At 38.3% G+C, this 24,915-nt stretch overlaps 1 protein-coding gene across 2 annotated transcripts in view; it reads left to right on the top strand.

Annotated features, from left to right (window-relative positions):
- Nucleotides 1–24,915, top strand: part of plch2a (phospholipase C, eta 2a) — a 166,653-nt gene that overhangs the window by 110,987 nt on the left and 30,751 nt on the right. Inside the window, exons 4-9 of one of the 2 annotated variants that reach the window (XM_067395341.1) lie at nucleotides 1,595–1,741; nucleotides 9,203–9,448; nucleotides 9,992–10,119; nucleotides 16,717–16,887; nucleotides 19,506–19,599; nucleotides 24,476–24,679. In XM_067395341.1, the coding sequence (XP_067251442.1) occupies nucleotides 1,595–1,741; nucleotides 9,203–9,448; nucleotides 9,992–10,119; nucleotides 16,717–16,887; nucleotides 19,506–19,599; nucleotides 24,476–24,679 (990 nt within the window). Of the gene's footprint in view, nucleotides 1–1,594; nucleotides 1,742–9,202; nucleotides 9,449–9,991; nucleotides 10,120–16,565; nucleotides 16,603–16,716; nucleotides 16,888–19,505; nucleotides 19,600–24,475; nucleotides 24,680–24,915 lie in introns of those variants that run through there. The other variant, XM_067395342.1, reaches the window with a different exon arrangement.

Raw genomic sequence — 24,915 nt, 5'->3', positions numbered from 1 at the left:
TAGTGTTTCATCACCATCTAATGGCCTGCTAGCAGAATACAGCGTTTTTAGCCGTTTTCACTGATTTGTATGAATGGGTATCATTTTGACAATGGTGTCATCTGTGCGCGTAAAACTCAAAGGAAAAACTTCTCAGTTTTAAGCACGTCATTGTCGTGTAAACGTACCCTCGATGGGTAACTGGGATCACCTGACCTTAGGCAAGGTAGCCATGCAATCAGTGCAGTCATTCTGAATAACGCATAAGCGTAAACACCAATCACTCAAACCTGGATTTAGTGATCTGCTAAAATCTTCTTATATTACATCCTGTCTGTCAAAGCTCCCTGCGTAATTATCAAATAAAGAGCCACCTCAGATGAGCTCTTCCAATATTAATACCGCATTAACACTAAGAGATGGAAACAGCGCAGAGCAATGGCACACTATTGTAAACTCATCACTGATTATTATATAATCGTCTCTCAGCTCATCTGCTGTTTATGTAACAGCGGTCTGTTCTCTGAAGAAACTTCTTTACCAAAGCCAGATCTACTGTCGTCTTAAGTGTTACTTCACACTGTTTCTGTTCATAAGTGCATGAATAATGAAAAACAAAAAGCTTGCAGTCATCTCTGTTCCTGAGGGCAATTTGGTGGAGTAAAGTGGGATTTTGTTCTTGTTAGTTTTTTTTCCCCTTGCACTGTTATGACACTTTAAGCACCATGGTTAATACTATGTTTCTGGACATGTACCACAGTGATGCCATGTATATATCAAATCATCACTGTTCCATGGTACTCCTACAGTCTTTCTTTTTTCTTTTCTTTTTTATACAGAGAAGAGTAAACTGGAAATGTTGTTTATGTTGGAACATTTCTTGGTAATTTCCAATTAATTCCATTTTCATGGCAGCTTTCTTCACAGTGTTAAAACATTAGTTCAGACAGGTTTATCATTTCACAACCATTTGGCAATTGCGGAATGAGCCATTTGGACAAAATGTAAGAGTGAGAGAATGTGCTAGTTATTTAGAAATCCATGATTATTTCCAACAAGTAGTTGCTTGTTCATAAGTACAGTATATGAACAGAAAAATGTTCAATCTTGCCAAACAACTGCTGTATTGTGAGGGAAGAAGGATGTTTGAAAATGAAACATATTGGATTTCGATCAGGTTCATAAAGGTCACAGTAATGATTGCTGGCCATTTCGAGAGCATGTCAGATATACTGATGGATGGTTAGTCCTCTGGGTAACTCGCACATACACAGAAAAATGCTGAAAAATGCTTGGGTGGGATTTACCAATAATATCCTGAGAAGCAGACAACTTAACCTCTGCCATTTGAAATGATGAATTGGTATATGTTCACATTCATACATAAATATTAGAGCATTATCATGTTTTATTTATAATTTTGGGTGGAAAGGGAGTGCAAAATCCAGCCATTTAATGTTTCATTTTTATTTACTTTTAATTATTATTATTGTTTTGTTCATTCATCTGTTTATGAACTGATTTTGTGTTAATAGTTTTTAATTTTATTTCATTATGAAAACATACAGTACAGAGACATGCCTGAAATCATCCCTGTCTTTTGTTTCTCTGTTAGTGGAGAAATGCATGAGCTCCATGCAGACGGGCACTCAGATGGTGAAACTGCGTGGAGGATCCAAAGGCCTGGTGCGCTTTTTCTACTTGGACGAACACAAGTCCTGCATCCGCTGGCGACCCTCTAGGAAGAACGAGAAAGCCAAAAGTAAGTCTCATTCTTATTGCGGAGGTTTTGGCTCAATTCTCATTGTATTGTTTCTATTAGCTTCTCTATTACTAACCACAATGAAAATCTCATTGCTCAGATGTTGCACTTCACAAGCTCAGAAGACTTGTCGATATGTTTTATTCAAGTATCGATCTTGTCTTAGATGTTGTTTCTAAAGTGTAGGGCTATCGATCTAATGTTGCAACACTAAGATAATGGAGATCTCAGTCATATCTCTAAGTATCAGTTTGATCTGAGGTAAACTTTAGCATAGATTGAAACATTGTTTAAGATGTCCTCTGAAACACTAGAGGAGGCACAAGATAGATTACTCTTTTCTTAAGAGAACTAAGACTTAAAGGCATAGTTCATCCAAAAAAATACAATTTTGTCATTACTTACTCACCCTCAAGTGGTTCTAAATCTCTTTCTTTCTTCTATTGGACACAACATAATATATTTTAAAGAATCGGGTAACTAGACAGTTGATGGCACCCATTGACTTCCACAGTAGGAAATAAAATGCCATCAACTGTTTGTTTACCAACATTCTTTAAAATATCTTCTTTTGTATTCAACAGAATAAAGAAACTCATCAGTGGCGGCTGGTGCAAAAAAATGTTGGTGGGGCACAATTAAGAAATAGAATTAATAGAAATGCAGGAATTAATAGGCTAATTGTTAAATTATCATTAAACAAGTGATATAATAATGTATCATTACTAATCTAAAACATGGAAAATTCTGTATTTAAGGCATAGGACTGGGATCTAAAAAAAAAATAAAAAAAAAATCTGTATTTAATTAAAAAAAAAATTTATTTCATATCCTGCCCAATATTGTCCTAGAAACAATGTTCATATTGAAGGCTATAAAAACAAACATGAACTGTGTAGTATGGATCAAATAACATTAGGCCTAGGCTATATTCTAAAATTGTAACTTTACAATGTAAAATCAAAATGTTTTTTAAAGCAGAAGTTAAATACACTCAACTAAAAAATGAAAATAAATAAAAACAAAAGAACAGACCAATTATTATTATTTTGAATACCCTACAACAGTCACTTTACACAGTTACTGCTATAGTACAAATACACTTAGTTGTATTTTCGAAATTGTACATATGGCATAATTATGTTCGCCAACAAAAACAAATTTTCAACTACAAATATTTTTTAGCAAAATGTATTTTACTCAGATTGAACTCCGTCTGTTTGGCGCGCATGCGCGCGGCGGCGCTCGTTCACGGAAGTTTGCGCTTGCTGAAGACTCGTCCACGCCTGACTGCAAAATGGAAATATTTTCTCGACTTTCTAACATTTGCAGATGGAGAATATATCTGTGAAATGTAAATAATGGACTGAGAAAATTATTGGATGTCACTTCATCTTAAAGAAAAATATTAATGGAGGTATGTTTGTTTTCACCAATCGCTACACAAGTTAAGGTTACGTATGATGATGAAAGCACGTTAGTGCGAGCCCTCCCGGAACCCATAGAGATTGCATTGCAGTGCCTGCAGTTCGAAAAAAAAAGTTCTTTGAATGGAAGTCTATGGGAGTAGTCGGGGCAAATCTCGGCCAGACTGAAATTGCCCAAAAAGAAGCGGTACTCCACAGAGCGTGACTCGATGCTGATTGGACTATATCCAGAAGCAGAACAAACAGCCTAGCAGTGACAGCTAGCGTAACTTTGGTTGATGTGATTGAAAAATTCGTCCCTTTCTCACTTTGGTGGTGCGTTGCCCTATTGCCCTAATGAAGAAACCGCCCCTGAAACTCATACCAGTTTGGAACAACATGAGGGTAAGTAAATAATGTCAGAATGTTTTGGGTGAACTATCCCTTTAAGAAAGAAGAGAAATTAATCAGATGCTACATTGATTTCATTCATTTTTCTTTCTTATTCGGACCATTAAAAAAGTAATACTTCTGTCTATTATAAATGTAATTTGATTGCTCTAACTGTCATGCATATGACTAGGATAGATTAGCGTGGCTGTATCTTGACCTGCCTCTCTTGCCTTTCTATTTTCTGAGGTTGTCCTCAACTCCCATGAGTTATTGACATTACGCCTTGCAGGGGAAGGTTACTTCAGTAGCACAGTCGATGATTCATGTCTAAATGACAGCACTCATTGTGTCTCACGAGGGGGGATAAAGTTCAGAGTCCCGACATTCCACCGCAGGTTAGGGAATTAATCAGCTTCTTAAGTTGACTCAATTATTCATCAGTCTTTAACCAGAAAGATTTCAGTATGCACCATTTGATTCATTTAAAAATTCATTTGAGATTCATTAGAGAACTTTGAGCCTATAAGAATTCATGAGACTCTAAATGTGTTGACAGCATGCAACAATAAGATCATCTGAGTTTTCGCTACCCCTCGATCTGCATTATTTAGCAGCCTTGAGGTCTCCTACTGGAAATCGCACACAGATGTCACTTTTTATGCTTTTTACACTTGTGTTGTACCTGCTGTAGTATAGATGAAAACCTCTTATCTGTATGAATAAAGTTCCGCATTAAATGTAAGTACTTAAACAACAATCAACCTATCCTTATTTTACAAATTTATAAATAATTAATTCTGTATTTATCTGGCACAAAACAGGATAACAACATTAAATTGAACTTTTTTTTTTTTATTATATTTTTATTTTGAACCGCAAAACAGCATACATTATAGTATAATATTGTTTTTTAACATGTCAGCCTTGACAATTATTACATTTTAATTACATCAGACTAATTATCTTAATAGTAAAAACAAATACACCTAGTACAGGGGTTTAAAAAATAAATAAATAAATAAATAAATAAAAAGGAAAAAAAATAGGGAAAGGCGGAGAACAACACATGAAGGATGTAATCATATAACATAAGATCACTGGAGTATCAAAGGCATTACAGGAGCCCATCTCATTAAGAAATTAGTTTTCTGAAGTTGTAATGAATATGTGATTTGTTCCATTTCGTACAACTCCCATACTTTTTGAATCCAGGCGTTGTATGATGGGGGGTCAGGTTTTAACCATCTGTATGTAATACATTTGATGGCTGCAGCAAAAAGAATTTGTAGTAAATATATTTTAGCTCTTCCCTCAAAACCCTCTGGACACACACCTAGAAGGGCAATTGTAGGGTCTTCAGAGATTTAAAAATGGAAGATTTCTTTTAGGGCGTCAAATATATCTTTCCAATAATTTCTTAATTTTGGACATGACCACAAAATATGGGTGGTTGTCAACATGCTGGCCACAGTTTCTCCAGCACTTGTCTGAGCAGGAAGGATTTCCATTTTGCAATTACCTGTTGAGTTTGAAAAAATCTGGTTATTATCTGGTTCCCTCCAGATATTAGAGTTCACAAGGTCACAAGGTGTACCTCTCTGCAAACTTCCTCCCAAGTTTCGAGAGGAACTGTTTTGTTAATTTCCGCCTCCCATTTCTCCTTTATCTGTAATGTGTTATTTGGGTTCTTAGATAGAAATAACAGATATATTTTAGAAATGATTTTTTGACCGCATGTCCACTTTGTATTTCTTTAAAAAGCAATTCTACTGGAGAGGGTTTTTTCACAATTTCTAGATCCTTATGTGTTGTGAGGAAATGTCTCAATTGTAAAAATTGAACTTTACTGTACAATAAATACAGTACAGCACGCAATAATAAAACACATTTATTGAGTTTTCACTTTGTGAAAAAGAAGTACAGTTTAGCGTGCTTTCAAAAAGAGTACTTATTTCGGAAATAATACACTTTAAAATATATATTTCACCCAAAAATGAAAATTATCCCATGATTTATTCACCCTCAAGCCATCACTCTAAAAAATGCTGGGTTAAAAACAACCCAAGTTGGGTTGAAAATGGACAAACCCAGCAATTGGGTTGTTTTAACCCAGCAGTAGGGTTACATGTTTGCCCAACCTGCTGGATAGTTTTATTTAACTCAACTATTGTTTAAAAATTACTGTATTGCTTAATTAAAATTAACCCAAAGTATGTTGGAAATGAACATTTATTAATGTTCAATGAATAATTATTAAACAATAAACATTTATTAAATTGCTTATTAATAAATGTATATTAATAAACTATTAAATTTATATTAATAAAATATTAAAGCTTATTAATAAACATTCAACTTTTGTATATTATTGTTGTCTCTAATTTCATCTGTTTTTTGATTTCCCAACTTTTTGGGTTCATTTTAAGCTAGCCATATAGCAATTTTTAAATAATAGTTGGTTTAAATAAAACTACCCAACAGGTTGGGCAAACATTTAACCCAACTGCTGGGTTAAAACAATCCAATCGCTGGGTTTGTCCATTTTCAACCCAACTTGGGTTGTTTTTAACCCAGCATTTTTTAGAGTGTAGGTGTATATAACTATCTTATTTCACACAATCAGAGATATATTTAAAAATATCCTTAGTCCTCCCAGGTTTATAATGGTTGTGAATGGGGGGCCGCATTTTGAAGTAAAAAATAATGAATCCATCCATAAAAAAAAATAATCCATGCGACTCCAGTGGGTTAATAAAGGCCTTCTGAAGTGAAGCGATGCATTTTTGTTAGAAAAACATCCATATTTAAAACTTTATAAATTAAAATAACTAGCTTCCGACGTACGACCGTGCTCAGAATGCACACCTAGGATGGCTTGAGCAAATCATGGGATAATTTTCATTTTTAAGTGAACTATCCCTTTAAGTGCAAGATGAATGTAATGTTTTCGCACACTTAAAGCTACATATGTAACTTTTTTTGTTCAAATTTAGCAACATTTAAATATTGAGTAAATGCATCATCAATCCAATGTGTTTTTGACTTACCCTGATTCACTATGGTAAAAGCCTATTATAAGTGTTTATATTTTAGACCAGGTGGGATGGTTTTCATGGGAAATTGCACACATATATCATTTGCCCCTGCGAGTCTCATCATATCCACAAATAGAGAATGTTGCTCCTTCTACTTTGACGCATATATTGTGTGGGAGTGGCATAGGTTAGTTGTCACAACGAGTGAGAAAGGTTGACATGGAGCAAACTAAATCTCAAACCTCTGAGGAATCACCTGTTTTTAAAAAATGCTGAACAGAGGAGAGTCTGCTGGCAAAAAGAGAATGAGACTGAGCTCGTAATAAAATGAGAATCAACATTGACTGCTTTTCTAAGATGGCAAGACCTGAGGGATTTGAAATGTTGTAAAAGTGACACAGAGATGGTGTTTTTACTACTCAACAGATGAGTAAGGTATTTTATTGAACAGATAAATTGCCATATGTAGCTCTCTAACAGATGGTAAAGCATTATCTATTGTGAAGGGTCATTTCATTATGGTTGTTGTAGCGCAGTGCTGGAATTTATTTTACATTATTACATTATTAATGGGTATAGCTACAGTACCATCTTCAGCTAGTCAGCTTGAGATCCTTTCCATCTAAACTGGTTATCAATCTCTTAAGCCTATTAATGAATGCACAACAGCATAAAATTGCATTTGCATGCTCAGATGACATCATTTTTGGATTTCCTTGTGTGCATTGGTGCTGCAAAACATATTTATCCACACTGTAACACAGAGCTGAAGCACAACCAAAACAATGTTCTTCCACAAAATGCGTGCAGTTTTGTTTTTTAGACGCTAGAGGGACAAAAGTTACATAGTGTACCTTTAATTATGTTATGTGCAATTAACTGAAAATGTAGTATAGTTTAAATTTATATTAAATGCAATTAGATGAACTTTGATACATCTTTATATGTAATTTAATAATTAGAATGTTTTTGAAATATGGTTAAAGTGTATTACTAAATATTCTGACAAGCATTTATACTTTAATTTAATTTCATTTCTATTGAATCTTGTTTATCATGTATTTAAATATGTTTGTAATGATGAAGTTGCAATTTAGTACTTTTAAAATATATTAATTTTAAAAAGTAAGGCTTTATTTTAAGGTGTCCTTGTTAGAGTGTAATTATTACACAAATAAGTACTGAGTAAAATAAATCAACAAGATGTACTTAATATAGAATTATGGTTTGGTTTAGGTTAGTTGCTTGTAATTATGCATCCGTTACTGCTATTACAAAAGTAAGTATGTATAATGTGTAACAAGTACAATAAAATAAAGGGTTACATTGAATAACACACTAGTTAAAATTAAAATTAAATCCTTTACATGTGCTTTAGTATGTTAGTTAACACATCAAAATAAGTCAATTTTTAAGTTCCTTTTATTTCAGTAATATATTATCTGATGATCAGTTAGCATTGCACACCTGTAGGTCATAGATAGGTGCATAGGAAAAAAGACTGGTGTAGTCAAAATACAAAAAAAAAAAAAAAAACCCAAGGAAAATCCCGCACACTATCAACTTGCAAAACCGTAAAAAAAGTTCTTCATTGGCAATGTTTCGATCGTATGATCCTCATCAGGCACGATAATATATTTTTTAGTAATATATTATCTGCAAGTACATATTTTAAATATATTTTTAAGATTTAAAGTACACTGTAAGTAAAAAATCTTGTGATGAACAGCAGCATTTAATATTTTGTTTTAAAAAATAAAAATTAACTACTAAAACACTACTGAAAACTGTAATGTCAACCATGGATTACGCAAGTTGACAAGTGTGGTTTTGTCTTGTAGCCACATGAAAGCTTTTGGCTACATTTCAAAATGCTGTTTAACATGTTGCTCCAACTTGCTGCTTCAAAATTAAAAACGTCAAGACAAGAAAGAAAATGTTTGTTCATTCATTCCATTTGGTCTTTCTTGTTATCTTTCTTAACTGCGCTTTCTTGTTGTTTATCTTTCTTTCTTAAATGCATTAACAATTTATATAGGACAGTTTGCAGTTTAGCACATATTAGCATCATTATACAAGAATATTTGAGTGAAATATACAAAAAGCCACGACTGACCAATCAGAATCAAGCATTCTAAAGAGTAATAAACCGATATATTGTGTTTATTTCTCTAAAATCTCATCTTGATATGGTGTTACATTTCAAACATTGGTGTTAGACAACAGGCATGTGGTGAATCAGATGTCACTCCAGTAGTTTTTGAATTGCTTTGTTTTTGAGTTGAGGAATGTAATAGCATGCTGTGCAGATGTGGCTACTCTTGGCAGTCAGGATCTGGTTTAAATGAGCACAAATTGATGAATTAAGTGTTTCTAGATGTTGTACATTGGCATTGGAAAGCATTTAATTTGAGGTAGCCATCTGCTCTTCTCATTTACATAATCTGTTCTTGAGAGACTTCATTACACACATTCATAGCATTAGGATGTTGGTGCATGATGATGTTTCTTTGAGAATTTTGCAGCTTGAAGGAAAGTAAAATGTTAACGAACACCGCAGGATTATAGCATAAATGTCATCTTTTTTCTTTAACTACTCAGTCCCTATTGTCTTTTTCTCCTCCCAGTCTCAATCGACTCCATTCGGGAGGTGTGTGAGGGGAAGCAGTCCGAGATTTTTCAGCGGTATTCTGACGGTAGCTTTGATCCTAATTGCTGCTTCAGCATCTACTATGGCGAGCACATGGAGTCCCTTGACCTGGTGTCAGGTACAGGAGAAGAAGCTCGCACCTGGATCACTGGCCTTAAGTACCTTATGGCCGGCATCAGTGATGAAGACAGTCTGGCCAAACGACAACGCACTCGTGACCAATATCCTTTCTAATGGAGCTCCAATCCCTGAAACTCAATAAATGCTATATACCTTACTATCAATCAGATTTTTAGTAGATTAGGAAACTTTTAGAAGAATTAGATTCCCTTTTGAGGAAACTCCCTCAAAACTGCTAAACAAGTTACTCATAATTTAGTAGTTTTAAAGTAGTTGGCTACAACCAAGCTATCTTTTTATAAACATAGTTAGCGACAATCAAGCTACCCTTTTATAAAAGTAGTTTATTACTGTCAACCCATGAAGACATAGTTACCGTCAAGCTATCTTTAAAAAAAAAAAAAGCAGTTAGCTAGAGTCAAGCTACCTGAATCTTCCCAAAATTATGTCTTCCTTATGTGGGAGACATTTAATGCAGCTCAGGATCTTCTTCTTTGGGAATCAAACAAATCAGTGAATAGATACATAGCCTTTTTTTAATTATTATTATTAATATTATGCTAGACCACTACTCTTTAAAAAAAAGTAGATTGTCAGATTGAAGATGTATCGTGTGTTCTCAGATCCTTAACTCTTCCCATTACATGGCTGAAGCAGACCTTCGCAGAGGCTGATAAGAATGGAGACGGCTGCCTCAGCATCAGTGAAGTCCTACAGCTCCTGCACAAGCTCAATGTCAACCTGCCCAGACAAAAAGTCAAACAGATGTTTAAGGTAAGCTAACCACCAATCCATTATGATCAGCTGCTCGCTCAAGAAAATTGGCTTTGGTTGATAAAGGCTATAGCCACTTGCCAAATATTGTCAAATCAACTTTTAAAGGTACAACATCTGCAGTTACCACAGGCTTTTTGATAAATGACTACTTTCATCAAGGCATTTTTACCTTATACATGCTTGGACCGTCAATATATTTTATGGTTTTTGTTATACTTGACAAAAAGTCTAGTCACATTGTAGCTTATTCTGGTCAAAAACACCCACTTAGTCTGACCGACACGTAAAATGACCAACCACAGTCTACTTTTTAGATTGTTAAGATCTTACCGTCTACACCAAAAATGTTAGATTCTGCTGCCCAGGTTAAAAAAGTACACTTCCACAATGTACTTAAAGTGCACTATTTTCATGCACTAATTTTATACTTAATATTCTAAAACTTCTTTTGTACTTTTTAAGACAATCTTAAGAACATCTAAGTGTACTCAACTGTGCTATTTTGAGACACCATGAAACTGAACTAAAATGTCTCTGTATTCAAAAAAAAATATTTAGTACCCACTTGTATTACACTTGAACCCATCCTTCATACACAGTGTACTAAAAGTGGTTATTAAATACATTTTTTTAATACAGAGATAGTATGTTAAAAGCATGTTTTATTTCATATTCATGGTGTCTCAAGAGTACACTTAGATGTTCTTAAGATTATCTTAAGTACTAAAGAAGAATTTTTAGTATATTAAGTACAAAATTAGTGCGTGAAAATAGAGTGTTAAGTACATTATGGAAGTGTACTCCAATCTCTTCATCAGATCCCATCAGAAGATGCCAAAAATGTTAGATGCTGCCAACTATGCCAAAAATGATAGATTGCTTCAAAACACCTGAAATACTGGATCCAATCTCTTCACCAGATCCCATCAGAAGATGCCAAAAATGACAGATGCTGCCAACTATGCCAAAAATATTAGATTGTTCCAAAATGCTAGGAATTTTGGATTCAATCTCTTCACCAGATCCTATCAGAAGTTGCCAAAAATGTTATGAATGTCGTCTTTAATGAATCCTTCTGCTATGCCATGTTAGATTGTTAAAAAAAAAAACACCATTGGATTCAATCTCTACACTAGATCCGTCAGAAGACACCATAAATGTTAGATCCTGCTGACTGTGTCAAAAATGTTAGATCCTTCAACATGATGTTTTACAGGTTAATATGACTCTAAAAGGAAAGGTTGGCACTGTATTACTTAGTACCAGCTTGTATTAAGTGTGTCAAATGAAAAACATGGATATTACAGGAGTTACAGTGATTTCATGGCATAAACCAGCAAATCCAAATCCAGCAAGTAGTTTCTTGCAAGTTAGTCACTCAGACTTGGAAACAGTTTCCCCGATCTGTTAACAACCTATGCATTCTGACACCTGATTTTTGCAGAACACTTAAAAAACAGATTTTAACATATTATTGACATTCCTTCTTGCGTTGTTTTTTTTTTTTCTGGGCCACACCACCATGGCCTTCTTATGGTGTGTATGGTTCTCTCTGGGCTTCAAAGGATTTTTCCAGGCCGTCTGGATTACTGTGTGTGAGTATGTGATTGAGACCTCACCTCAGCTGTTTGCAGGTCGCTAAGCTTCACACTTCATCAGCATCCACCCCATCTGCTGTAAATGGACACAGATGGCCTTCAGTGTAAGACACAGTAAACCACAGGGGGGCAATCTGCCCCTGTTATCCAACAACAGAGAGTAATGTCACCTGAAGTCTTTGGCCCTGATTTCTCTGGCTTAACCTCATAAACAACCTGTGTGATTCTCAGAACACTTTGTGCTGGAATCTTCTGTTTGTTTATTAACTTTTTTTTTTAAAGAATATAATACTATTCAGCAAGGATACATTCAATTGATCAAAAGTAACATTAAAAAATCAATTTCAAATAAATGCTATTCTTTTGAACTTTTTATTCATCAAAGAATGCTGAAAATAAAATGTGTCAGTATATTATATAACATTATGACCACTGACATTTGAAGTTATTAACACTGATTATCTCTTCATCACGGCACCTGTTAGTGGTATATATTAGGCAGTAAGTGAACATTTTGTCCTCAAAGTTGATGTGTTAGAAGCAGAAAAAATGGGCAGGCGTAAGGATTTTAGTGATTTGACAAGGGCCAAATTGTGATTTCAAGACTACTGGGTCAGAGCATCTCCAAACTGCAGCTCTTGTGGGGTGTTCCCGATCTGCAGTGGTCAGTATCTATCAAAAGTGATCTAAGAAAGGAACAGTGGCAATAGGGTGGCTAAGGCTCACTGATGCATGTGGGGAGCGAAGGCTAGCCCATGTGGTCCGGTCCAACAGATGAGCTACTGTAGCTCAAATTGCTCAAGAAGTTAATGCTGGTTCTGATAGAAAGGTGTCAGAATACACAGTACATCACAGTTTGTTGTGTATGGGGCTACATAGCCGCAGACCAGTCAGGTTGCCCATGCTGACCCCTGTCCACCGCCGAAAGAGCCAACAGTGGGCTAGTGAGCATCAGAACTAGACGATGGAGCAGTGGAAGAAGGTGGCCTGGTCTGATGAATCACGTTTTGTTTTACATCACGTGGATGGCCAGGTGCGTGTGCGTCACTTACCTGGGGAACACATGGAACCAGGATGCACTAACCGGCGGAGACAGTGTGATGCTTTGGGCATTGTTCTGCTGGGAAACCTTGGGTCCTGCCATCCATGTGGATGTTACTTTGACATACACCACTTACCTAAGTATTGTTGCAGACCAGGTACACCCTTTCACAGAAACGGTATTCCCTGGTGGCTGTGGCCTCTTTCAGCATGATAATGCACCCTTACACAAAGGAAAAATGGTTCAGGAGTGGTTTGAGGAGCACAACAACGAGTTTGAGGTGTTGACTTGGCCTCCAAATTCCCCAGATCTCAATCCAATCGAGCATCTGTGGGATGTGCTGAACAAACAAGTCTGATCTATGGAGGCCCCACCTCGCAACTTACAGGACTTAAAGGATCTGCTGCTAACATCTTGGTGCCAGATATCACAGCACACTTTCAGGGGTCTAGTGGAGTCCATGCCTCAATGGGTCAGGGCTGTTATGGCAGCAAAAGGGGGACCAACACAATATTAGGAAGGTGGTCATAATGTTATGCCTGATTGGTGTATATAGATATTAAAAGATTAGTTCACTTTCAAATGAAAATCACCCCAAGCTTTACTCAGCCTCAAGCCATCCTAGGTGTATATGAATTTCTTCTTTCTGATGAGCACAATTGGATAAATATTAATAAATATCCTGACGCATCCAAGCTTTATAATGGCAGTAAGCATTACCAAACGACTATGAGCTGAAGAAAGTGTCTCCATTCACATCCATCATAAACATATTCCACACGGCTCTGGTAATAAAGGCCTTCTGAAGGGAAACAATGTTTTAAAAAATAAAATAAAAATAAAAATCCATATTCCACCAGACCACCTAATCTTTTTTTCCAAGTCATTTCAGTTATTTTAGCAGAATATAATTAAAAGTTTACATGATAATGGCCAGATTCCCCAACACATCAAATTACGCAACCTTTATCAGAGTAAGAAAAAAACTGCAATGCAAAACCAAATAATGAGAAACAGAAAAGCAATTAATTTTTTGCTTTGTTTTGTTCATTCATCCCGTGACATGATAGATATGTGCATCTATGGTTACCCCCCATCCCTGTGTTGCCCTGGAAACCCCTATTTGTTGTATGTTGGTTTCCGATTGAAAGGGTTTTTAAGCGTAATGGTAGGTTTTGAGTGTTACAGGCTTAAAGGAACACTCCACTTTTTTTGAAAATAGGCTCATTTTCCAACTCCCCTAGAGTTAAACAGTTGAGTTTTATCGTTTTCGAATCCATTCAGCCGATCTCCGGATCTGGCGGTACCACTTTTAGCATAGCTTTGCATAGTTCATTGAATCTGATTAGACCGTTAGCATCTTGCTCAAAAATGACCAAAGAATTTCGATATTTTTCCTATTTAAAACTTGACTCTTCTGTAGTTACATCGTGTACTAAGACCGATGGAAAATGAAAAGTTGCGATTTTCTAGGCTGATATGGCTAGGCTGATATACTCTCATTCTGACGTAATTATCAAGGAACTTTGCTGCGGTACCATGGGTGCAGCAGGCGCAATGATATTACACAGCGTCTCTCACAAATGTCTCCATGGTTGCAAGGCACGTAGTATCATTGCACCTGCTGCACCCATGGTACGATAGGAAAAATATAATATTAGGAAAAATATCGAAACACTTTGGTCATTTTTTTTAGCGAGATGCTATTGGTCTCATCAGATTCAATGAACTATGCTAAGCTATGCTAAAAGTGGTACCGCCAGACCCGGAGATCGGCTGAATGGATTCGAAAACGGTAAAACTCAACTGTTTAACTCTAGGGGAGTTGGAAAATGTGGAGTGTTCCTTTAAGGGTAGATTTTAGGTGGCTTTCAGTGCAGTCTGTCAAAAAGGACAAATATAATAAGTAAATGATAAAGAATTGAGTGTAAGGGGTTACGTCTTCTCGATGTATAAAGTTAATGAGGATAAGCGCAATTTTTCCCCCAAACCACTTCAGCTTTTCAAATCCAGCTAATTTCCAGCTAATGCAGCTAAATTTATTTGTTAAGGTTACAGTGATGGGTAGGTTTAGGGATCAGGCATTATAATACTGTGTCATGACCATTGACATGACCAATAAAATCGCAGGGCGGCATGGGCCTGGCTTGTGACGTCACACTTGGATGTGGGCCGGGTTGGATGTCCACTGCAGGCTGCAGCGAGACACTTCTCACTTTTGCACGTAGTGCAGCATCATTTTAAAAATTATGCCGTAGTATTACGGCAGCTGTGGGGTGCAAAAAATAACAAATGCACACAAGAAATTACAAAGAAATTAGAAATTACTGAGGAACAAGAAATTACTGCACATAACATGCATACAAAAATATATTTATCATGGCCACAAATTAAATGTTCATTTCCTCGTTCCCCTGGGCTGGCCCCTAATCCGCCTGGGCCCATTTGCACGTCCATAACCTGCTTGCCCAGACGCTACGCCACTGATTTACATCTAGAGAACAGAATATCATAAAGACATGGGTGGACTTTTTTGACATGGGCCAGTAAATAACCTAGCAATCACTCAGAATTTGTATAAAAAGTTTCCTTTTTAATTCTGTAATGTATTTATTTGTAAGGTCTATCATTTAAATACCTCAGTCTGGTACTCAAAGGAAGTAATGTCAGCTCCTCTGAGAGGTGTGTGTGAATGCTGCTCTTCTTGGCCTCTTCAGTGTTTGTGACCCGTTTTCGTGCTTCTCACCATAAAGCACCAATTCTCAGGCGCTTAGCTCAGGGTTTATTACATCCTCCACACCTCGGCTCACCGCAAGCCTTTATGTGTGTGTTTGACTCAGCAGCTCTCCGGATCAGCGCTGGCATATGAGCCTGGGATTCAGTGAGCTGAGAAAACAGTTTTGCTCTTATCGGCTGAGAACTGTAGGAGAGATGTGGAGGCACTGTTATTTTTTTAGGGGGGTTGACTTCTCAGCATGGCAGGGGTTTAATTGTGACAGTGGGTTGCTGTTATAGAATGAGCCATTTCTCCAGTTGATTGAAGAGCTGCTGGTTTATCCTCCATCATAGCCAATGATCAGTAACTGAAGTCATGCTTTAGGAAGCAAATCTAGCCACAACTGTGCATTAGTATTTTACAGAAATTCACCTAAATATTTCAATTTTCACTCAAGAAATGCCACACAGACTATAACGGTTATGGTTCATAAACCCTTTGGACTAGGAATATTTGTGGTATTTTCTGTAAGAGGATCTCTTATATGGAAAAGTATTATGCATACTATGTAATAGAACTGAAAGTGATTTTACAAAAAAGTGTCTTTATGAAAAAATATGGCAAGCCTTGTTGAGGACTAGAAACACAGTGGAGTGAAAGACTGACCATAATTTGTTTCAGGCTAACTCTAAAATACTTAATTTTTACTTAATAACATTAAGTAAAAAATTAATCCAAAACGAATTGTACACGTATTACAGAAACAGACCAGTTATTACAGGTACAATCCCCTGGAGCAACCAGGGTTTAAAAGGAATAGTTTAGTCTTCTGAAGTGGTACGATAGCTTTATGTGAGAAACAAAAATAATTTTACTCTTTATTTACTGAAAATCTTCCTGAAATATCAAAATGGATTGATATTTGAATACATGTAAGAGCAAATGAGAAAGCTGTGATGGAACTAAAGCTTCTGTCTATTTCTCCTACAAAGTGCTTCATATCGTATGACTTCAAAAGATTTGGAATATCACGCATAAGTCATATAGGCTACTTTTATGTTTGCTTTATGGTGGTTTTACCTGTTTTTCGGAACTTGACAGCACCTGGACATATGCTTTTTATTGTATGTAAAAGAGCAGCATGAACATTCTTCTAAACTTTACAATGTTACTATGGTAAACAGTTTGCATCACCTTGATGTTCTTTCGCTCCAAATTTCTCCATATCTGATTTTTAGGAGGCAGACACTGATGACAACCAAGGCACTTTGGGATTTGAGGAGTTCTGCTCTTTCTATAAGATGATGTCGACGCGGCGTGATCTCTACCTGCTGATGCTCACCTACAGCAACCATAAAGACTACCTGAATACAGATGACCTCAAACGCTTCCTTGAGACTGAACAAAAGGTGAGGCATGGTTGGCAGGTAAAATCCACTAGTAATGTAAAGAAAAATACAGCAGATACTGAGATGCATCTGTCGTACATGTTTTTTTCATGTCCTCTTTTTTTAACTCAGGGCATAATTTGATAAACTTGATGAAAATACAATTTGCTAATGCTAAAGTTTTGTTTGCACAGTGGAACACACAGCCTTACAAAGTATACTTCACTTGACTTGTGCGTGCACACAGGCGTTCGGTGCATGCACAGTTTTGAGCAATCTCTCGCCACGAGTTACAACCCATGTAAATATATTTGTATTCAGTCATGCTAGAGTTGTACAAATGAGGGTACTTTTTAACCTCTTCACACAATCTCTTATCTATGTAGGCCTCCACTGTTGCTGTAGCTTGCATGTGTTCCGGTCTGTTCTGTTTATGCAGGTTTTGTTCAACTACCTTGTGAATCAACACCCCTAGGGCATGGTTGCCACCTTGTAGATAAACTAATTACTGCAAAAAAATTAAATGCACATGTGTGACCTGTGCGTATAAAGTACACGTGGTTACAAAATTCCAGTGGTGTGCGTACAGTACATGCATACTCTTCTGATGACGAAATTCGCATCATGCGCACTGTACGCTGATCTTCGCGTAGGCTTAAAAAGAATACTTTGGGCTTAATGTGACCGTTACTAGGCTATTCCCCCAAATTTTGGAAAGATTGTCTTCACACAACCTCAAATCCTTCTCCTTCATGGTCTTTAAGAACAGCACAGAAATCAATTAAGCTTTTCTAAGGGGGGCTGCTGTACGGACCAAGCCCCTCAGTTTGGCAAGCATGTGATTCGCGGATTAATTTCTAAGTTTAAACATCATTGAGTGAATGTTTATCATTTGCATGTATTTTTTCTTGACAATTTACACATCCAAGAGATTTTAAACCAATTGAGTGCAAGAAGAGGTGAAAGAGAACTTGATTGCGCACACAGCCGTGCAGACACACAGAGGCACGTTTCAGAGTGCAAACACTAAATTGATTCTTTTCACTTCTTGTGTTTGAACGAACACATAAACACAAAATTATGTTTAAAAAACTTTCTCTGCAAGTATTCTTGTAAACACAGATGGTTATGTCTTACATGAATGTAAACAGTTGAGAAAGAACTTGGATGTGTATATCATTATATTGGATCCGTGCATTAATTCTTAAAGTGACAGATAAAGATGACTCCTGTTAGACATTACTTTATTTGTAATTGTGTTATATTGTATTTATCTGTGCTTGTAATGTGTGTATTTGTTCTTATTTTATTAATAACTGTTCACTTATCTTTAATAATGTTTAATTATTAAAAGCTAGATTTTTGCTGTGGTATCAAAGTACTTAAAATGGACTTTAAATGAAATAAGTGAAAAGCAAAGTTACATTAACCAACCCACCCTTCTTTTTTTTCTTTCTTTCTTTTTTTTTTTTTTCTGCACTGATCCAAAAAATGATCCGATCCATGTCTCAAAAACTGTAATATGATCCAAACCGTGAGTAAAATGTACATTTGCAGTGGTTATGAATTTCTCTGAATTTCATAAATGAGTGACCTTGTTTACACATAAATATTTAAATTCGAGTCTGGTTTCTTATCTTTATGAGGAATTGGACCTTCGGCAAATTGTATGTTCACATTTATTATGGATTTTACGTGATAACTGATTTGTGTTTTAATTAAAATATTACATACAGTGAATTGATATGTTAACAACTATGAATGATATTTCATTTTATTCTAATGTTCTTTACCCTATGGAATCTCATTTGTAAAATCAACGCTAGTGGTAAATTTTCCTATTACTTCAAATGGCAAATCAAAAATCCACATGATGTTTGATTCAAGTGGTGTTTCAAGTAAGTGGTTGACAGAACGCTGATATAATGTTTAAGGCGATCATTAAAATCTCATTAAAAGTTTAAAAGCATTCATGTACAGCATTATAAAGTAATAACATGCAGTCAAATTGAAATTAAACATACAAAAAGCCCACCATGAACTATATAGAATGAGGAAATTAGCATCTCAAGCAAATGGTACCACTCAGAGTGACCTTTTCTTCATGATAACACTCCACTCTCATTTGTCTCAAGTACCAGCAGGGGGAGAAAAAAAAGTGTCTCTTATCAAACAGCATTGCTAGTTTCTTAATGGACTGAGCAAAATAGAGCTGAGAATAAAGTATACCAATCCCTTTAAGTTCCATTAGCAGCTAATCATCAACAAAGATGTTGATGTACTGTGTGGTTTACTGCAATGCTGTATCCACAGCTGGCAGTATCCCACCATCCTCCACTGCGTTAGCTGGAGGAAATATTTGACACTGATTGGCGTGGATGGGAATCTCATTGACTAATCAGTCCATTTAAACACCAGCTGTCAGGCATCACAATCGGACTCCAGAGCGGAGATGGGCTAGTTGCGTGAGGATGGCTCCCTGTAGTGTTATTTATCACACATTTCATATGGAATATGAATAAAAAATAAGCTTTGATTTGATTAGATGGCTGTACCTATTTTAAATCCATGCTTTTCACATTTGTAAGTGTTTAATCATTCACTTGTTCATCTTTCTTTACTGTATGTTTGTGTTTCAGATGACAAGTGTCTCAAAAGAGCACTGCCTTGAAATTGTTTCCAAGTTTGAGCCTTGTCCTGAAAACCAGACACTGGGTGTTCTGGGTATTGACGGTACGAACATTTTATTTCTAATATTTAATTGTTCAAAGGATACATTTTAAGAGATTTAAAGTGTAGTCACATTCCTTCATACTGGTCTCTTTTTGCAGACTGTAATGACACCTTTACTTGTAATATTTTGTTTAAATATATTTTCATTTTTAAAAAAATTTACATTTATTACTATATGTTGTGTTATATTACTTTGGCATTAAATTAGGTGAACTGATTATCTCTGCTTCTAATACAATGGCGGAGGGAGTGAGGGCAAATTATTTCTCTCATATTTCTCATTCATATTTTGGAAAGTCATAGAATACAAAAATTTAATTTGTTGTAGTTTCTGTTCACTACTATAAGTTTATCCAACTAAGATGAAATGTGAAAAGGGTCCATTGAGAATTTTGCTAGAGGGTGAAAAATATTTCCATTTCACATCAAGTTAGTCACATGAATTTGCAGTGTTTACCAACAGAAAGCTGCTTGGTTTGAAAGTAACTTCTGTGTGAACGGTGCTTCATGCATCACTACACTATTGACAATGGACCTTTTTCTCAGTGAAATGTTGCTAATGTGACCTTTAAAGGAGTTTTAAGTTATATGTCAAGTATAAACTGGATGTTACTTACTTATTTGCACCTGTTTATTTCTCCTAAAGAATTAATGGTCCCACTTTATATTAAGTGTCCTTAACTATTATGTACTTACATTTAAATGAATCATTTGATACAATGTACTTATTGTGTACATACATGTTTTTACATTGTACTTTTATTTTAAAAACACCTGCATGTAATTACATCTGTAATTAATTTCTGTAATTACATTTATAATTACATGTTGACCCATCCCTTACACCTTACCCCTACCCTTAAACCTACCCATACCACCAAAGCTTTCCCTAACCTGTCACGGGCACACAAGAACAAGATGTTGAGATCCAGTTGCAGCATAAGTATTTATTGGGGAATCCAGAAACGTTAATCCAAAGGCAGGCAAGGGTCAAAATCCAAAATATCCAGTCCACATAACACAAAGCCAGAGAAAAAAAACGGTGCACGTAACAATACAATAAACCACAACCAAGGACAGAAACAACTCAGTATAAATAGACAGACACTAATAACATAATACAAAACAGGTGTGTGTAATGAAGTGATCATGAGACAATGAGTCCGGCAGTGCGTCATGGGTAATGTAGTGAATGCAATGGGTGGAAATGAGAGTCCGGGATGGAGTGCCCTCTAGTGGCTGATAGGGCACTCTCACTGGTGATCGTGACATTACCCCCCCTCAAAGGAGCGGCTACCAGACGCTCCACCAGTCCAAAAAAAACAAAAACACAAAAAACCCAGGAGGGAGGTGGACAGGTGGAGGATCAGGGGGAGGGATGGTGGGCCAGGACCAGAACCCCCAACCGAAGGCCAGGGGGGAGCCGGAGGAACAAACCACGGGGGGCTCAAGAGAGTCAGGGTCCTGGCTGAATGCCAGGGCGACGCTGGAAGAACTGACCAGGCGGGTTCCCCGGGGTCTGGAGTCCTGGCTGGTTGCCAAGGCGGCGCTGGAGGAACTGACCAGGCTGGTTCCAGCGGGTCTGGAATCCTGGCTGATTGCCAGGGTGGTGCCGGAGGAACTGACCAGGCTGGTTCCAACGGTTCAGACGGCCTGGGCAGTGGCGGCAGGGCAGAAAGCCTGGGCGGCGGCGGCAGGGCAGAAGGCTTGGATGATGGCGGCAGGACAGAAGATCTGGGCGGTGGCGGCAGGGCAGAAGACTTGGACGGCGGCAGGGCAGTAGGCCAAGGGTGCTTCATGGCCATATCAGGGAGAGCGGACAGCTCGGTGACGGCCTCCGTGGCCGTATCAAGAGGAGCGGACAGCTCGGTGATGGTACCAGGCTCGGGCTGCTCAGGCGGCAGGGCAAGGCGCTTCGGTGGCGCCGGCAGGGTAAGGCACTTCGGTGGCGCCGGCAGGGCAAGGCGCTTCGGTGGCGCCGGCAGGGCAAGGCGCTTCGGTGGCGCCGGCAGGGCAAGGCGCTTCGGTGGCGCGGCCTCCGTGGCCGTATCAAGGGGAGCGGACAGCTCGGTAACGGTCTCCGTGGCCGTATCAGGGAGAGCGGAGGACTCAGGGATGGCAACGGGCTCAGACTGGGGCTGCTCTGGGACGGCAGCGTGCTCAGGCTGGGGCTGCTCCGGGACGGCAGCGTGCTCAGGCTGGGGCTGCTCCGGGACGGCAGCGTGCTCAGGCTGGGGCTGTTCTGAGAGCATCCTCCAGGCACGCAAAACCGCCACAACATAGAACGTGAGGACAGCCCTCTTGGCCATCACTGGACTGATAGGGAGAGCATGCCGTACTGGAGTGGACTCAATGGCTGGAGCGGACTCACTGGCTGGAGCGGGCTCTGTAGTAGACCCACTGGCTGGAGCGGACTCACTGGCTGGAGCGGACTCACTGGCTGGAGCGGACTCACTGGCTGGAGCGGACTCACTGGCTGGAGCGGGCTCTGGAGTGGACTCACTGACTGGAGCGGGCTCTGGAGTGGACTCACTGACTGGAACGGGCTCTGGAGTGGAGTCACTGACTGGAGCGGGCTCTGGAGTGGACTTACTGACTGGAGCGGACTCTGGAGTGGACTCACTAACTGGAGCGGGCTCTGGAGTGGACTCCCTGACTGGAGCGGGCTCTGGAGTGGACTCACTAACTGGAGCGGGCTCTGGAGTGGACTCACTGACTAGAGTGGACTCACTGACTGGAACGGGCTCTGGAGTGGACTCACTAACTGGAGCGGACTCTGGAGTGGACTCACTGACTAGAGTGGACTCACTGACTGGAACGGGCTCTGGAGTGGACTCACTAACTGGAGCGGGCTCTGGAGTGGACTCACTGGCTGGAGCGGGCTCTATAGTAGACTCACTGACTGGAGCGGACTTACTGACTGGAGCGGACTCACTGACTGGAGCGGACTCACTGGCTGGAGCGAGCTCACTGGCTGGAGCGGACTCACTGGCTGGAGCGGACTCACTGGCTGGAGCCTTTCTCCTCCTCTTCCTCCTTTTACGTGAGATAGACGATGTACCTGTGCCCACCTCCTCGGTGGACTCTGGAGCGAACTCACAGGCTGGATCGGACTCACTGGTTGGTTGATCAGGTGAGGTCCTCCGACCCCGATCTTCGAGGTAGTAAACGAAACCCCAAAAATCCAGGGTCCGGAGCCCCTCCAACTCACACTGAGGAAGAGGGTCATCAAGGCATCCATTGAATATCTCCTTTTGCGCTGCATCATTATAACGCAGTCCTCTTGCCATTGTCCAGAAAAACTGGGCGAAACCTCCTACCTCTGCTCCCTCCTGTCGCAGAGCCAATACTGCCCGAAACAGAGCCATTCGCTCTCCAATGGAGGCTGGAGGACGAATCCGAACACTCATGCTGCTGGATCCCTTGGTGGTGGTTTATTCTGTCACGGGCACACAAGAACAAGATGTTGAGATCCAGTTGCAGCATAAGTATTTATTGGGGAATCCAGAATAGTTAATCCAAAGGCAGGCAAGGGTCAAAATCCAAAATATCCAGTCCACATAACACAAAGCCAGAGAAACAAAACGGTGCACGTAACAATACAATAAACCACAACCAAGGACAGAAACAACTCAGTATAAATAGACAGGCACTAATAACATAATACAAAACAGGTGTGTGTAATGAAGTGATCATGAGACAATGAGTCCGGCAGTGCGTCATGGGTAATGTAGTGAATGCAATGGGTGGAAATAAGAGTCCGGGATGGAGTGCCCTCTAGTGGCTGATAGGGCACTCTCACTGGTGATCGTGACATAACCTTAACCTTATCCCACCTCAATAGCAGCAAAAGTGTTTTGCAATTCATTATGAACCCAATAAGTACATTGCTCATATTTTTTATGTAAGTACATAGTAGTTAAGGCCACTTAATATAAAGTGGGACCGAATTAAGTTGTACTAAATAGTTAGAATATCCTTGCTAGTGAGGTTTGTTCTCATGCGTTGATGAATGTTTATGTGAATAAAAGCCTAAATTAAATCTGTTCATCATATGAAGCGTGTCTCTTTGGAAAATTTAAACTAAACTGCTCAATTGACCTTTTGCGGGGAGTTTGATTGACAGGTGATGTAACCAATCATAATGCCGAATCCGCCGTTATGTCCAACAAAGCATTAAGGAGAGTTAGTAGATTAACATCGGAGTACTTGAACTTGAAAAATGGTGTGTAATGACATCTTTCCTCGGTTGTAACAACATTCCTTCTGATGTTCATTCATGTTTATTTGATAATATAAATTAACTAGTAGGAAGAGATGATCCGTTCAAAAGCCTTTTAACTGCTTGACAACATGATGTGTGGCATGAGCAGCATGGCTTGTCGTACATAGCAACAATAACTAAAGGGGGCAGGTCTTTGCGAATGTTCAGTTCATATGGATTTATTTTACAATTTCTTCATGAACTTTTTGAAGCGTCAATGTGATGCATAGACTGGCAATAGAGAGAAAGAAATGTATCCAATTTAATTAAAAATATCTTGATTTGTGTTTCGAAGATGAACGATAGTCTTAAGGGTTAAGTAATTGATGAACAAATTTTTAGGTGAACTATCGCTTTCGAATTTGGGATTTTCCTTAGTTGTCAGTTCTAATCATCAAAATTAAAAGAAATAAACATTTGAAATATATCAGTCTATGTGTAATGAATGAATATAATATACAGGTTTCACTTTTTGAATGGAATTAGTGAAATAACTTTTTGATGATATTCTAATTATATGACCAGCACCTGTAGTTTTTGCTTTGTGCTGCATCAACTAATGTACAATGTTTATGACAGGAATTCACAGTTTCTTTTAAATGTATACCACAGGTTTTACAAATTACATGCGCAGTCCAGCTGGGGACATCTTCAACCCTGAGCATCATGCGGTAAACCAGGACATGACGCAGCCCCTCAGTAACTACTTTGTTGCTTCCTCCCACAACACCTACCTGATGGGCGACCAGCTCATGTCCCAGTCTCGGGTGGATATGTACGCCTGGGTGCTGCAAGCTGGCTGCAGATGTGTGGAAGGTGAGATTGGCCTGATTTGTGATTTGATAAATGCTTTTTAGTGCATCTTCTTAAATAAGTGAATTAATTTCCACATTTTGTGATCCAAACTATTCATGATAATCAAAGCTCTGTGTGTGCTTTGTAAAATATGCTTTAGTTTTCTTTATAAATACAAGAGAAAAAAAATATATAAATTACATGCAAATTTATTTATTTCATTTAAATTAATCCATTTAATAAATGTAAACTTTTTT

Source organism: Chanodichthys erythropterus, chromosome 9 (genome assembly GCF_024489055.1).
Source record: "Chanodichthys erythropterus isolate Z2021 chromosome 9, ASM2448905v1, whole genome shotgun sequence".
NCBI classification, from domain to species: domain Eukaryota; kingdom Metazoa; phylum Chordata; class Actinopteri; order Cypriniformes; family Xenocyprididae; genus Chanodichthys; species Chanodichthys erythropterus.
The sequence above is the reverse complement of the archived record's forward strand: the minus strand, read 5'-3'. Positions and strand labels throughout refer to the sequence as shown.